This window comes from Equus przewalskii, chromosome 17 (genome assembly GCF_037783145.1).
Source record: "Equus przewalskii isolate Varuska chromosome 17, EquPr2, whole genome shotgun sequence".
Classification (NCBI taxonomy): Eukaryota; Metazoa; Chordata; class Mammalia; order Perissodactyla; family Equidae; genus Equus; species Equus przewalskii.
This window is the reverse complement of record NC_091847.1, coordinates 42,305,824-42,322,897: the sequence shown is the minus strand read 5'-3', so window position 1 is coordinate 42,322,897 and position 17,074 is coordinate 42,305,824. Positions and strand designations below refer to the sequence as shown.

General features: G+C 35.2%; 1 protein-coding gene across 12 annotated transcripts in view; it reads left to right on the top strand.

Annotated features, from left to right (window-relative positions):
- KCNH7 (potassium voltage-gated channel subfamily H member 7) overlaps positions 1–17,074 on the top strand; it is a 472,129-nt gene that overhangs the window by 416,692 nt on the left and 38,363 nt on the right. For 8 of the 12 annotated variants that reach the window (XM_070581419.1, XM_070581422.1, XM_070581421.1 and 5 more), the window contains one exon: positions 505–704. In XM_070581419.1, coding sequence (XP_070437520.1) covers positions 505–704 — 200 coding nt within the window. Of the gene's footprint in view, positions 1–504; positions 709–17,074 lie in introns of all 12 variants that reach the window. The other 4 variants (XR_011528781.1, XR_011528782.1, XR_011528780.1 and 1 more) reach the window with 1 other exon arrangement.

Here is a 17,074-nt window from a genome sequence, read left to right as displayed (position 1 = left end):
ACAATTTATCCTTCCTAAGCAAATCCAAAGCATTCAAAATAATCTTAAGATTTATAATAGAGTTTTAATATTACAAGGTTAGGTTTGAGGTTGAGAGGCAGAGCTATGACAATTTAAATATTTACATTTTAACTCCACTTCCAGAAAACGTATCTATGGAACCCCATGACATAACTTCTTATTACACCACAAACAAAATATTTATTCCAAATGCCTTTTATCTCTCCTCAACACTCTACGTTATAGGTTGATATTGTAAACAATCTGAGTTTTTGCTTTAATTTAGAATCCATGGTGAACTTGGATCTCTTCCCTCTCCAGATATATCATCAAAATTATAAAATTTAAAACAGTATTGGCTAAACTTCTTTTCTCCCCATAGGCCAATGGTAAATCGTCACAACTGGATTGAGATAATCAAAAATCTAATACTTGAGATTCTGACAAGATATAATATGCCCAAGTGCAGTCTTCCCCCATAACTTTGTTTTTTATCCAATCCAGCACTAATGTATGCAAGCATTTTTGGGAATGTATCTGCAATTATCCAAAGACTATACTCGGGAACTGCCAGGTACCACATGCAGATGCTGCGAGTAAAAGAGTTCATTCGCTTTCACCAAATCCCCAACCCTCTGAGACAACGACTTGAAGAATATTTTCAGCACGCGTGGACTTACACCAATGGCATTGACATGAACATGGTATGTATTTCTGTTTTCCAAAACGGAAGCACCTCAGGCATTATAGCTACAGCCAAAATGGAAAAGCCAGTCTCACCAGCTTTGAACCCCCTGCTTTTGTTTTCCTCTCTCGGATGTTTATTTTCTCCCCTGGAGATAGTCTCTCATTCTCAATTCATGGCATTGCATGGTGCTGTATCTAGTTATACTGTGTGGCAAAGGCATTATAACATGATGCAAACTGATATAACTGTGTGTGGTAGAGTTCTCACTTCTGATTAGAGAGAGCTTTGCTAAACTGGGACTTGGGCTCTCACCACATGGTCTAGCTGCCAGCACCCATATAAACACTAGGACCCATGTGCAGTAAGATTTGGCAAGTAAACAGCAACAAGTATGGTGCCCCCAAACAGAAATCTTTAAAAACATAGGACATTTTGAGGGTCTGTAGGAGAGGTTAGGGAGTTTAAGTATGTCATAAACATTTTATGATAGGAAGTTTCATGTTTTTGTTAAGGACTATTTTTATATATTTTAGACAATTAACTATGTGCCCTTTTACTGTACCTGGTTTAATGCATCTTTCCTTTCAAGGGGGAAATATGGATTCCTTCGTAACTTTTAAGCAAATTCAACATCCACAATCACTTTTCATAACCCTTCCCTACTCCATCAATGATCACAAATCAACACAATTAATAGCTTTACTGTGTTCCAAATAGCTCTTCTTATTATTAGGAGAATTGCACACATTCTTTTGACCTAGTTCTTTCACTGTATAGATTGATTACTAAAGATAAATTATATGATAAATACAAATTCTGTGGAGTATCATAGACCTATTAAAAATATGGTGCCCTCCCATCTAGCTACTCCTCCACTGGGCAAGGACCCTGTTTCTAAGAATTCCTCAGAAAATAAAATCATTCACATTTAATGACATCAACAGCATAATACAATGCATAAGTGAGCCTGTTCAATTTAAATTGACATATTTTATTTGACCAATAACATTCTAACAAAAAAACAAAGGTTCAAAATTAGCAGTCAAGGTGCAGAAAGCATTGCAACTATTGACCAATTTGAAAGATATATTTAGATATGGATAAGTATCATAGCTGTGTATTATTTACTTGACTGAGAAGTAAGGGCATGCCATTATAAAAATTTTAATTTGAAGAGCTAATCAATTAGCACATTTCAGACAAAACCACAACTGAATTCCATGAGTTATATATAATTATCCCAATGTTACTCCTGAAAATTCATTTGATAAATTGATCTCACCAAGGTAACACTTTAATCTCACAGGAAAGCACCTACAAATTGATCCCTTTTATATATTTCCATCTGTATTATTGCTTTAAAAAGATATAAACATTCGGCAACTATTGGGGATTCTCTAATGCTGGGTTGGTGGAAGCAGTGTCAAGAATTTTTAATCAAAACACGTGTCACTCAATTTTGTTGTTCCGTACCGCTACATTATTTCAATAACAGTAGTAAAACAATTATTTATTGTACCTCCCCTCTCCATATAACTCTAGTTTTATGAGCATTTTTTGTGATAAAGTCTATTTTGTGACAACTATTTACCTTTCATTGTTTGACTCTATTACCTATGAATATGGTTTATATACCACTTGCCTATTTACAATGTACTTATGAAAGATTTATCTCTTTCCTGTCTGCTTCACACCTTAATACATGGAATCACAACACCCACCGGTAAGAACAGGAGGTATTTATATCCAATTTAATTCTCGTGTAAATTGTGGAGAACACCCTTGTTATCTGTCAGGTTTAGAGCTTGTTAAATGATTTCCAATGTTAGTTCTGATTTTTTTTGCATGATGTAGCAAGGAATTGCAAAGCAAGAAACTGGGGAAGATAACCTGGCAGAGGCCAAGTACAGAATAGAAGTCCTTAACTTGAACAATGACTTGACCTCTAATAATATTTATATACAATTTCCCTGTTCCCACAGAAAGTCACTTATCTGCCCCTTCCTCCACTCTGGCAAAGGTTATGGGTATACGGTTTGCATTAGATAATTGTCATAAAGAAAATGTCATTCTCTTTCATCCTCCTCTATTTTCATGATGTAGGTGCTTTTCTTTCCTCTCATCTGCATGCCTGTGTTACATGATCCTGGAGTGTGTGAGCTCTAAACCATGTGCCACTGAGTCTTGCATGTGGTTTTGAGAGCTTGACTTTGCACGAACTTCTTGTTTGTACACAGTGTCTACATTTCTCATCTTGTGACTGCAAAGTGAGTAAAAAATCAAAGTGCAAGATAACTCGGAAAACTCAGCAAATGGAAGATGCTTGCTTATTAAGCACAATGTGCAAAACAAAACAAAAGTTGATTAGAGAAAAGCAACTGTACTCAAACTATTGAGAGGTAAAAAAAAAAAATTCAAAGTGGATTTTTTTTTACCTCCAAAACCACATTGTTAAAATCCCTGTGTCTTGTTAGTTTATTGTTAACTAAATGGTAATTTCATAATAATTTAAAGTGATTTAAATTTATGTATTGTGGTACATAAAAGTACATCAAACTGTTGTATTTTACATCAGCATTCCACGTTATTCCATTTAAGTATAACCTTAAATATAATTTCTCATGAAACATTTCAGGTCATTTTTACTGTTCAACCATGTCCAAATGAGGTGCAAGATTTCCAATCACACTGTATTAATTGATCTAAAATTATTTTTCATAACCCAAAACATTTGATTCCTTGATAGATCACAAAACGTAGGAAATATTTGTCCTAAAATGTGCAGCCGTATTTCTTAGTCCCAAAATCTTTTGCTTTTTATGAAACAGCTATTGTCAGAATGTTTCAGAACCAAAAGCATTCTGGGACCACTTATGGGTTCCCCTTCAGTTGAACCAAATTGTTCACAGTGCAAAAGAAAAAGAGTTAGGATAATGAAGCTAGTGAAGGGAAAGTTATTTTGCATCTGATGTCAGGCTTAGGAATAGTAAAAGTTACTTCAAAATATCTATAGTTCAATTCTGAAAGAACTTTGCCCTCCTACTTCCAGAAATTTAACTAATTAAGAAGGAGGAGATACTTTCTCAGATTAGGACTGAATCTCCAGGAATTTCCCCAAATCAAAGCTATCTTCTGACCCAATTGGAAACTTTCAGACATTATCTAACGTTGATTATAGTTACAACATTGCTAAGAACCAGAAATCATGTTCCATGTCAGTGTAGAATCAAGTTTCTTCACATCACACGCAAGAGCCCGGCTTGAATGAAGAAGAGTCCCAATATATGCCACTCTGGATGGAGAGAAATAAATCATTTATAACAGAAATCACTCCATAATCTAAAATTATATTGGCATGGAAGAAAAGCCTTTAGGAACATTTAATGAAGAATTTTATTCCTTACGTAAAAATGCCACCCCAGTAATACCTGAATAATATAAAAAGATATGGAATAGGAATTCGGAAGACCCAAGTACTAGCTCTCAATCTGCCACTAATCTTGAGCAAGTCACTTAACCTTTCTGCAATTTCATTAAAATTGTCATTTTCAAATAGTTGTAAAGCACCAGGACTCAAATATGCCAAATGTGTAAAACAATTCTTATTGGAGCTTCTCTGTTTGGAGATGGAGATTCTAAGCTATCTGCTGCCCACTCTCTTGCTCCCTGTGGTGAGCCTCTGAGCCGCCTTTGTAGAACATTTGCTTCTGCATTGGGTATTATTCAAAAACCACTGGACTAGGTGGGTGGTAGATTTTTGATGGCAGAGAATGGAAGGGAACCATTTCAGGTAAAAACAGGGACAAGAGTAGAGGGTAGTATGTGGGAGAGTGCAAGGAGAATGAAGACCGGGAATACACAAGCAATATTGTTTAATTCATTTTAGGAAGAAAAAGGAACAACTGAATACTTTTTTTAGCCTGAGGCATTAATGGAGAAAATTTTGAGAGACAGACATAGAAAGGATTTGGAAATAAGAACCTAGGAAGAGGGATAAATTGTTCAGCAGAATAGAGAGACAAGTTTTCCTTAAAGACAGGCAGGAAAGAAAAGAGAGGATGAAGGCGTTGACCTTGAGGAGCAAAGGAGAAAAGTTGATGGCACTTACACTACATGGTTCATTCTTCTTGGTCAAGCAGAGACTAGATGAAGTCCTCAGAGAGGAGGAGATGTGGGACAGGAGCTGAGTTGAAGAGGTGGAGAATTTTTAGAGATTTCAATCGAGAGTCAACCCAGGAGGCTAAAAATGCTTAGAATCACAGCAGGACTCTGAATGACAAAGCACACATTTATATCAACCCAACGAACAAAGCCAATCAAAGTGGAAAAGAAAATAATGAAGAATGGCATATTGTTTAGTAGAAATTCTTACTTCTTGGGGCTGATGTGATTTTTAAAGAGCATTTTAATGAACATATGATTTCCCTTTCTTCCATGACTCTTTTCCAGCCACTCTGTTGTCTGTCAGAGTAGCCTAACTCTAACTACCGACCTTAAATACTAACCACCTACTACTATTACTTACTACTAACAGCTATCTACTTAACTACTAACTACTAATACTGACCCTATATCTGCATCTACAATCTAACTTTACTCCATTAAAAACTTTGCTGCACCCATTCTCTACACTTATTCAAATGACTTCATCTGTGCCAGATATTCACATTCAAACCGACTGTACCCGTGGACTGTTTTGATAGACCCTAGTGAAATCTGCTGATGAGCTCTTTCAGTTATGTACAATTCAGCAACTAGATAACAACAATCCTTGTGACATTAAACTCCATCAGAAATATAAAGCAAAATTTACAAATAGCATAGCTTGTCTTCACCATATTGCTTTTATCCCCCTTACCTTTTTCTCATGATCATTTATAGATTGAATTGATAAATATGATCAATGAAAAAACTTTGATTAGAGTCACAGAACTATAATAAAATGATTAAAAATATAATGCCCTTATATCTGGCTATGCCTCCACTGGGCAGTGATCCTGTTCTAAGAATTCTTCAGAAAATAAAATCTTTCACGTTTAAAGATATCAGCAGTGTAATACAACTTTTGTTTAGGTGAGCCCGTACAATTTAGATTGATATTTCTTGTTTGACCAGTAATATTCTAACAAAAAACTCTACGTTCAAAATTAGTAGTCAAGGTGCAGAAAGCATTGCAAATATTGCTTAGTTTGAAAGCATACACCCATTCTCTACACTTGGGTCCAAAGTGCCTAACAAATAAATCCACACATTTACAAAGAGGGCATAGAGATTGACAATAACCTGCATTTAAATGATAATGACCCTCAGGACTGATGACATCTTTTAGTTTTCTGTAAAGACATACGTACTTACCATTCAGGAGTTGAGTTAAAATAATTGTCATCTACAGTGCCCTTTAAAAGATATTGTCATCTGCATGCTGATTAGTTGACAGAAATTGTCTGGCTCCACAGAAACTGGGTAGGTAGTAAAATTTTGCACTAGCAAGAAATCTATTAACATACATACTTGCCTGCTGTAACCAACGCCTGAACAACAGGTGCTTAAGCAAGGGCAAGGCATACACTCTTATTTTTCACCAAACCTATTTGCCCTAAAGTCTCAAAAATACCACAGAGAGGGGCTGGCCCCGTGGCCGAGTGGTTAGGTTCGCGCGCTCCCCTGCAGGAGGCCCAGTGTTTCGTTGGTTCGAATCCTGGGCGCGGACATGGCACTGCTCATCAGACCACGCTGAGGCAGTGTCCCACATGCCACAACTAGAAGAACCCACAACGAAGAATACACAACTATGTACCGGGGGGCGTTGGGGAGAAAAAGGAAAAAATAAAATCTTTAAAAAAAAAAAAAATACCACAGAGAACGATGAATACCATCTGGAGCCCCCTGACATGAAGAATATCAAGCTTAAGATAGGCATCTGGTATTTTCACGTCACAAATGGTATGTACTCAATCATGTTTCACAAATGATGATGGTCACTTTATCCCAGTCTCCAACCATCATTGAGAAGGACTTAGAGCTGGCACCATGCTGCTTACGTACAAAGCAAGTTCTCATCAACAGTGGGATCTGATCTTTAGTAGTTCCTGAGCCAAGAAAAACAGTGACAGCATGGCCTGGGGCTTTACACATGAAAGACAGTCATTGCAGAAATACCATGCTGAGGCAATGAATATATTTCTGTGCTTCAGTTTTTCCATTTATTAATAGTGCTCCTTTTCCTTTTTAAGGACAGTGAAAATTATGTCTCAGATTGTTTTTTAACTTTTTAAAATAACAGTACTATTCAAAGAGGACTCTAGGGTACAATTTCTTATGTTGAAGGGAGTGAGGTGTTCCCAAATGCTTTCTTTGGAGTGTTAGGAGCACAGAGTAATTTTTTTAATGAATTAATTTATTCTTTATTGCAGTAATATTGGATTATAACATTATATAACTTTCAGGTGTACATAGTAATATATTTCGAATTCTGTGTAGATTACATCATGTTCACCACCCAAAAACTAATTACGATTCATCACCATACATGTGTGTCTAAACACCCTTTTCACCCTCCTCCTTCTCCCCTTTCCCTCTGGTAACCACCAATCCAATCTCTGTTGCTATGTGTTTGTTTGTCATTGTTTTTGACTTCTACTTGTGAGTGAGATTATATGGTATTTGACTTTCTCCCTCTGACTTATTTCACTTAGCATAATATACCCTCAAGGTCCATCCATGTTGTCACGAATGGCTGGATTTCATCATTTCTTATGGCTGAGTAGTATTCCATTGCGTATATATGCCACATCTTCTTTACCCGTTCATCCCTTGATGGGCACCTAGGTTGCTTCCAAGTCTTGGCTATTGTGAATAATGCTGCAATGAATATAGGTGTGCATGTATCTTTATGCATTTGTGTCTTCAAGTTCTTTGGATAAATACCCAGCAGTGGAATAGCTGGATCATATGGTAGATCTATTTTTAATTTTCTGAGGATACTCCATACTGCTTTCCATAGTGGCTGCACCAGTATGCACTCCCACCAGTAGTATACAAGCATTCCCTTCTCTCCACATCTTCTCTAACACTTGTTGTTTCCTGTCTTGTTAATTATAGACATTCTGACCGGAGTGAGGTGATATCTCATTGTAGTTTTGATTTGCACTTCCCTGATAGCTAATGATGTTGAACACATTTTCATGTGCCTGTTAGCCATCCATATATCTTCTTTGGAGAAATCTCTGTTCAGGTCTTTTGCCCATTTTTTAATTGGGTTCTTGTTTTTTTTGTTGTTGAGACATATGAGTTCTTTGAATATTTTGGATATTAACCCCTTATCTGATATATGGTTTGCAAATATCTTCTCCCAATTTTTAGGTTGTCTTTTCATTTTGTTGATGGTTTCCTTTGCTGTGCAGAAGCTTTTTAGTTTGCTGTAGCCCCAGTTGTTCATTTTTTCTTTTGTTTCCCTTGTCCAATCAGACATGGTACTTGAAAATATGCTGCTAAGACCGATGTCAAAGAGCATACTGTCTATGTTTTCTTCTAGAAGTTTCATGTCTTACATTCAAGCCTTTAGTCCATTTTGAGTTGATTTTTGTGCATGGTGTAAGGGAATGGTCTACTTTCATTCTTTTGCATGTGGCTGTCCAGTTTTCCCAGCACCATTTATTGAAGAGACTCTCCTTTCTCCATCATATGCTCTTGGCTCCCTTGTCGAATAGTAGCTGTCCATAAATGTGTGGGTTTATTTCTGGGCTCTCGATTCTGTTCCATTAATCTGTGTGTCTATTTTTGTGCCAGTACCATGTTGTTTTGGTTACTATGGCTTTGTGGTATATTTTGAAATCAGGGAGTGTGATACCTCCAGCTTTGTTCTTTTTCCTCAGGATTCCTTTGGCTATTCGGGGTCATTTGTTGTTCCATATAAATTTTAGGATTCTTTATTCTATTTCTGTGAAAAATATTGTTTGAACTTTGATAGGGATTGCATTGAATCTATAGATTGCTTTGGGAAGTATAGACATTTTAACTGTGTTAATTCTTCCTATCCAAGAGCACAGAATATCTTTCTATTTCTTTGTGTCTTCTTCAATTTCTTTCAACAATGTTTTATAGTTTTTGATATACAGAACTTTCCCCTCTTTGGTTAAGTTTATTCCTAGGTATTTTATTCTTTTTGTTGCAATTGGAAATGGGATTGTATTCTTATTTCTCTTTCTGCTACTTCGTTGTTAGTGTATAGAAATACAACCAATTTTTGTATGTCGATTTTGTATCCTGCAACTTGACTGTATTCATTGATTGTTTTTAGAAGTTTTTTAATGGATTCTTTAGGATTTTCTATATATAAAATCATATCATCTGCAAGAGTGACAGTTTCACTTCTTCTTTTCCAATCTGGATCTCTTTTATTTCTTTTTCTTGCCTGATTGCTCTGGCTAGGACTTCCAATATTATGTTAAATAAGAGTGGTGAAAATGAGCATGCTCATCTGGTTCCTGTTCTTAGAGGAATAGTTTTCATTTTTTCTCCATTGAGAATGACATCAGCTGTGGGCTTGCCATATATGGCCTTTGTTATGTTGAGGTATTTTCCTTCTATACCCATTTTATTCAGAGTTTTTATCATAAATGGATGCTGTATCTTGTCAAATGCTTTCTCTGCATCAGTTGAGATGATCATGTGATTTTTATTATTCATTTTGTTAATGTGGTGTATCATGTTGATAGCTTTGTGGATGTCGAACCATCCCTGCATCCCTGGAATGAAACTTACTTCATCATGGTGTACGATATTTTTAATGTATTGTTGTATTCGATTTGCTAGTATTTTGTTGAGGATTTTTGCACTGATGTTCATCAGTGGTATTGGCCTGTAATTTTCTTTTTTTGCGTTGTCCTTATCAGGTTTTGGTATCAGGATAATTTCGGCTTTGTAGAATGAGTTAGGCAGCCCCCCCATCTTCTTCCATTTTTTGGAACCATTTGAGAAGGATACTCCTCTTTGAATGTTTGATAGAATTCACCAGGGAAGTCAACTGGTCCTGGATTTTTATTCTTGGGGAGGTTTTTGATTGCTGTTTCAATCTCCTTATTGGTAATCAGTCTATTCAACTTCTCTACTTCTTCTTGGCCCAGTTTTGGAAGGTTGTGTGTTTCTAAGAATTTAATCCATTTCTTCTAGATTATCCAATTTGTTGGTGTGCAGCATTTCATAGTATTCTCTTATAATCTTTTATATTTCTGAGGTGTCCATTGTAATTTCTCCTCTCCATTTCTGATTTTATTTATTTGAGCCTTCTCTCTTTTTTCCTTAGTGAGTCTAGCTAAAGGCTTGTCAATTTTGTTTATCTTTTCAAAGAACCAGCTCTTGATTTCATTAATTTTTTCTACTGTTTTTTAAGTCTCTATTTCTTTTATTTCTGCTCTGATTTTTATCATTTCCTTCCTTCTGCTGATTTTGGGCTTTGTTTGTTCTTCTTTTCCCAGTTCCTTTAGATGTGCTGTTAGGTTGTTTATTTGGGATTTTTCTTGTTTGTTGAGGAAGGCCTGAATTGCTATAAACTTCTCTCTTAGAACCGCTTTTGCTGTATCCCATAGATCTCCTTTGCTTTCTTCATTGACCCAGTTGTTGTTCAGCATTTGTTTAATCTCCACATTTTTGTGACTTTCTGATTTTCTTTCTATAGTTGATTTGTAGTTTCATACCTTTGTGGTCAGAAAAGATGCATGGCATTATTTTGATCGTCTTAAATTTATTGAGACTTGTTTTGTGGCCTAATATGTGATCAATCCTGGAGAATGTTCCATGTGCATTTGAAAAGAATGTGTATTCTGCAGTTTTGTAATGGAATGTTCTATATGTATCTACTAGGTCCTTCTGATTGAATATGTCATTTAAGGCCGTGGTTTCCTTATTGATCTTCGGTTTGCATGATCTATCCACTGGTGTAAGTGGAGTGTTAATATCCCCTACTATTATTGTGTTACTGTCTATTTCTCCTTTTATGTCTGTTAATAATTGCTTTATATATTTAGGTGCTCTTATGTTGGGTGCATAGAAATTTACAAGTGTTATATCCTCTTGTTGGATTGTTCCCTTTATCATTATGTAGTGCCCTTCTTTGTCTCTTGTTACAGTTTTTATTTTAAAGTCTATTTTGTCTCGTAGAAGTATTGCTACCCCCGCTTTCTTTTCTTTTCTATTTGCATGGAGTATCTTTTTCCATCCTTTCACTTTCAGTTTGTGAGTGTCTTTAGGACTGAAGTGTGTCTCTTGTGTGCAGCATATATATGGGTCTTGGTTTTTTATCTAATCCACCACCCTATGCCTTTTGATTGGAGTATTTAGTCCATCGACATTTAAAGTAGCTATTGATAAATATGTATTTATTGCCATTTTGTTACTTTTATTTTTCTGGGTGTTTTAGTAGTTCTTCTCTGTTCCTTTCTTTTTCTCTTGCTCTCTTCCCTTGTGGCTTTTGGCTTTCTTTATTAATATGTTTCATTTCTTTCCTCTTACTTATTTGTTGTTATTATAGGTTTCTGGTTTGTGACTACCATGATGTTCCTATATAATATTTTACATATATAGCAATCTATATTGAGTTGATAGTCTCTTTAGCTTGACCTATTTCTAAAAGCTCTACTTTTTTACTCCCCTCACAGAGTAATTTAAATTCAATTCAGTTTAAAAATACTTAATGTTCAACACAGATTTCACCAATAATAAATAAGAGAGAGACATCAAGGTTCAGTTTTAATTTTTTTTTTTGGAAATATAACTTTAAGTCCCTCTTAATTCAAATTTTTAAGGAATTCAACTTTTACCAAACTTACTGGAATCAAACCATCCACAATTTCTCCCAAAATAAAAACTCAGTAATTTCTTTAGTGGAAGAATTGTCTGAGACATTCCCAGTGGCATGGAAACTTATATTAAAAATGGATATGTAAATGTTCCAGATTTTTTTGTCAGTTTTTTAATCACTTTTTTAAGGCTGAAAATAAGCGCAAGTAGTTCATCTAGCCCAACTGATCATATAGCTTTAAGGCAGTAGTAATCAGGAAAATTACATATATGTTAATTGTTTTTCTTGGTTTTGACGTATTACTATCCATGGGGATGAGTACGAATGAAAAAAACATATAATCATTGCCTCTTTCATGCCAGATACTCCTAAAGAACCTTTTTTAGTTTGTGTCTTGGCTCCTATTAGTTAGGTGGGCCCCCCACAACCCCCAGCAAACCTCTCCACTCAATTTAGGGACTGTCGGATAAGAATCTCCATTATTTGGGGTCCAGCATCTCAGATGGTGCATTTAACACTCTGAAGTTGTACTAAATTATTTACTTATATGCTGTAGTTCATTTTCCCCATTCTATTGGTAATCTCCTTATATCAGAATGCTCTACAACACACACAGAACTGAAGCATATCAGTAGTTAGAAACACCTCCTATAGTGGGAAGATAAGCCAAAGACTCACTCCACACAGCTATAATTATTATGTTTGAAACATAGAGGTCCATTTCTAGCCATCATCTAGTTCTGACTGTGGATCACCATGTGTGGATGCTGGAAAAATGGAGCCTTAAGAACATTTTCTAAGATGGAAGCATTGGTCCAGAGTCTTACTCTAATTCTATTGCTTTATCTGTGAGCTGGGCTTAATACCTAACCATAGGTAACACCAGCACTGAGGTCAGAGCATTATAATAAAGCAAGGGTAATTAAGATTGTTAATCAAGGGGCAGGCCCTGTTGCTGAGTGGTTAAGTTCCTGCTCTCTGTTTCCTGGCCCAGTGTTCACTGGTTTGAATCCTGGGGGCAGAACTACACACTGCTCATTAAGCCATGCTGTGGCGGCATCCCATATAGAAGAGTTAGAATGACGTGCAACTAGGATATATGACTATGTGTTTGGGCTTTGGGGAGGGAAAAAAAAAGAGAAAGATTGGCAACAGATGTTAGCTCAGGGCCAATCTTCATCACAAAAGAAAAAGATGATTACTCAAGATGTTTCTTCTATAAATTACCTATTCATAGTGTTTTTGTGTAGTATTTGGTTACCTTTTTATTATTATTCTATAAGAACTCTTTGCAAATTATAGATATTAATGCTTTATCCGTCATCTGCATTGCAATTTCTTCCTAATCTCTTTTCAATATGTTGGTTTGTTTAAGATATCTTTTGCATTTAGAAGTCTTTTTTGTTTTTTAATATGGTCCAATTGGTCAACTTTTTAACATAGTTCAGAGATCTTGTCCTGTTTTTCAAAGGTTCCGCTAAATCTGTGAATTATACAAGAAGTTCCTAGATTTTGTTCTAAGTTTTGTTACATGATTAGGAAGAAAATTTTGTAATCTGTTTGAAATGTAGTTTTATAAATTGTTTCCTTCACATGAGTAGAAGGTAGTACAGATAATTTAAATAATGCCAATATTTTTCTATTGATTTAACATATTTATACATTAATTTATCAGATATAATTGAGATACATATCTTTACTCTCAAATTGGCTCTGTTTGTCCATTCCTATGGCAATATAATAATGATTTGTACATGCTTTAATATCTAACATAGTAGGTCAATCCTTTCTAAGTTTGTTTTCCTTATTTTCCTTGGCTACTTCAGAGTATTTATTCTTCCATATAAAATATATGGCCATTTTTTATTCAATTACAACAAACTCCACGTTGGGCTTATGAAATAACCCAAAGATCAGATTGTCAAATATGGCTTACAAGAGTCAGAAATTGTAACAAATATCAAGATTTACTAATAATTTCAAGAATATATGTAATCATAAGGCATAAGGAAAGCATAGAGATACTGCCTTGCCATATTGGTATGTGTTCTTGCTCAGAAATAACACAGGACAGCCCTAAACAGTGTATGTGATAACATAACGTTTAAGCAGAATGAGACACTTTTGGTCATTAAACATTCACATTTTATAATCCAAAAGTTATATAACTTACATGACATTTTCCAGAAAGCCATGTCCTATAAATCTATTTATAAAACGTTTGTTTACCATAAGCAATTTAGACTAGATACATCCCGCTAAAAACACTCCATAGCTAGGAACTACTCCACACCTTAAGTGTGTTTGCCAGGAGCAGGTCATTAAGGTTGGTCATTAGCTGGTCTCTTTTCTTTCTAAGTGTTGCTTAGGAAAGATAGAGAATGCGTGGTAAGCCTGCTGCTAACCCTTTTCTTCCTATGAATTTTATATTAATTTTTATACAATTTTAGAATTTCAATATTAATTTCTCATCCTTGCTGCGCATTAAATCATCTGAAATAAGTTAAATAAATTTCAGTGCTTCAGATCCACCTTACAAGGATTAAATCAGAATTACTTACAGTGAATTTTGATCATCAGTATTTTTATATGTCGATTCTAATATGTAGCCAGGATTGAGAACCGCTTGTTTAGATCTTAAAAAGTAAAATCTACTTCAATAAGATTTTATAATTTTCGTCTTAGAAATTCTTACCTTTGTTATTAAATGTATTCTTAAATTTTTATATAGCTTAGTTAGTTGAACAAATGAAATATATTACACGTTTTCATTTTTACCTGATTATAGATAATATGGAATGAAACTATTTATCTTCTTTATAGACACCTTAACTCTGACTCTTTCTGATAGGACTTTTTCTGTAGTTTGGTTTGGTGTATCCCTTGAGGATATGCTCTTGGATATTCTAGGTATTCAATCATATCAGAAACAAAAAGATACATTTATTCTCTTTTTTTAGTACTATTTGTTAGTCTTTTTTAGTTCACAAGATTCTCTGAAACAATTTTGAATAGTACTAGCTGATTTTAATGAAAATAGCTTCACCATTAGGACTAATATTTTTAAAATATCCTTGCATTCCTAAAATAAATCCTACTTGATCATAGTTTTGATACTTTGTTGATTTTATTGGCTAGTAAATTATTTAGAATTCTGCCACTATTCTATAATGATGTGGGTCTACAGTTATATGCCCTTTAAATGTTAGAAAGAAATCATCTGTAAAACCATGTGGTCCTAGGGGCCAGCCCAGTGGCATAGTGGTTTGTTTCACACACTCTGCTTCAGTGGCCCAGGGTTCTCAGGTTTGGATCCAGGCAGGGACATACATACCACTCATCAAGCTATGCTGTGGTAGTGTCCAATATACAAAACAGAGGAAGATTGACATAGATATTAGCTCAGGGCCAATCTTCCTCACCAAAAACAAAACAAAACAAAACAAAAACCGTGTGATGCTAGTGGTTTTAATAGCAGATCTTTAATCACCAGTCCAGCTCTACTATAGTAATTACTTATTCTGTTTCTTCCTTGGTCAATGTTGGTAATTTATATTTTGTGAAGAATTCATCCATTTCATCTAGGCTTTCAAAGTTGTTATAAAATTACGTATAGGATTCTCTTTTACCTCATTTAGTCTTTATCAGCAGGTCCATCTGCTTTCTCGTTCTTAAACTTGTATTTTTTTTGTCTCTTATTTCCTTTAGCAGGCCTTTGAAAGGTCCTTTATATATTTCATTGGATCTTTTTTCAAGGCACTGGTCTTTAGATTAATTTATTCTTGCTACTATTCTTTTCATTTTCAGCATTTCCTTTCATTAATTCTCTCTTTTTGATTTCTTTGGATTGTCCTATTGTTCTTAACATTTGTATTAAGGTCTTTTATTGTTCGAGTCTTTCTTCTGTAATAAGGAAGGCATTAAGACTCTACATTTTCCTTTCAACACAAGTTTCTCTGTAGTTCTGTGGGGTTTGGTATGAAATGTTCTCCTTTTATTGCTTTCTAAATTATTTCTTCTTTGATCCAAAGGTTGTCATAGAGTGTGGTTCTTAATTTCTGTATACTTCTTATTTTCTGGTCACTTTCTAATAATTTTTTATTTTTTGAATTATAATCAGATCTAATGGACTGTATAACATTTCTACTTCTATAAATCTTTAAGCATCCACACCTAATGCAAAAGCAATCTGTGGTTGCACTTTTTTAAATGACTCACCTTTATAAAGGTTTTCCAGAACATTTAGCTTTATTTTCATGGCAATGGTGGGGCCCTGCTCTCTTTCTTTACACATATTTTATTCTTTTATATGCAACATAATTGAATTATATAATTCCACTAACAAGTACAGCTGGTACAAATAGGTTTCAGAACATACACAACTGGTGTGTAACTCAACAGGTAGAAGTAGAAATGTGCGGGGATACAACAGTGTCTGGAATATTCAGAGTGTTGGAATAGCAAGAATCAATACATATTACAGAGGGGAATCTGATAGGTTGAGAAAGAGAACTTCAACTATTTTGAGAGCTTCTGCTATTTTGCAAAAGGTTATGTAATTGCTGATACACCCATTGCTTTCTCTAGAAAACAACTGAATTGTTGTCTAGCAATAATCTTTCTGAGGAACATATACCCTAACTGGTACAAAATGAAAATGACATTTATGCTACATCTCCATTCTCTGTTACTTATTGATAAAATCCAATAAATAACAATTAGGAAACATTTTGTATCTCACCATCTAAAATGCTATACATGAGAACTGTTTCTGAAACATAAAACTAAATTCAAGTTCAAGATGATATATCAAGTGCAAGGTGGTACTTAAATCATTCTTTTCAACATCTGGTAGATTGCACGTTCCTTTTCCTTACTTTATGAGCAAGCTCGGGCCATCTACAATCAATCCACTTGGGAAGAAAAATTTGCAAAGTAACCAATAGAGTTCACTATAGTTGTATTCTGTTTATGTCTTCCCTCACTCTTCTCTCTCAAGTAATAGGGATGTTGAGGGAAGGGTCCTGAAATTGCTTCTCAGGATGCAGATCCCTCCTGTTACCTTTAGAAATGCTAGTGTGTTCCAAGGTTTCCCCTTGAGACCTCATTTCAGAAACTCTAACTCACCTTCTTAAGTTAGGCTTTTGCTCAATTAGCAGAAGGACTCCAGAGTCAGGGTAACAAAGACGTGTATGTGAAAGCAGTAAATCCCCTGTGCCTACACATCATCTCCCACACTCCGACTCACCCTTGGCTCTGACTTAGTTTGGTTCAGGTTAACGTTGAAGTGTTCTTCTGAAAGCAAAGGAGCCCCTCACAGTTATGCTGTTAACCAGGGTCAGGAGCTGCCGGAGAGGGAAGGAGACGATGCAGGAGAGAGGACTATTTCATTTTTCAAGGAACCTTTACTTGTACCAAAACTGGTTCAGGATTTATGATGTTGTTTGCCATGTCTATGTGTGGCAAGTTTTTGTTCTGCTCATATATTTTTCTTAAATAGTGTAACCATATGATAAATGTTGAAAAGTTACATGCAGAAAATTAATTTTCCCAAGACTTATAAAAGCCCCTAGTCATGGATTCTACAA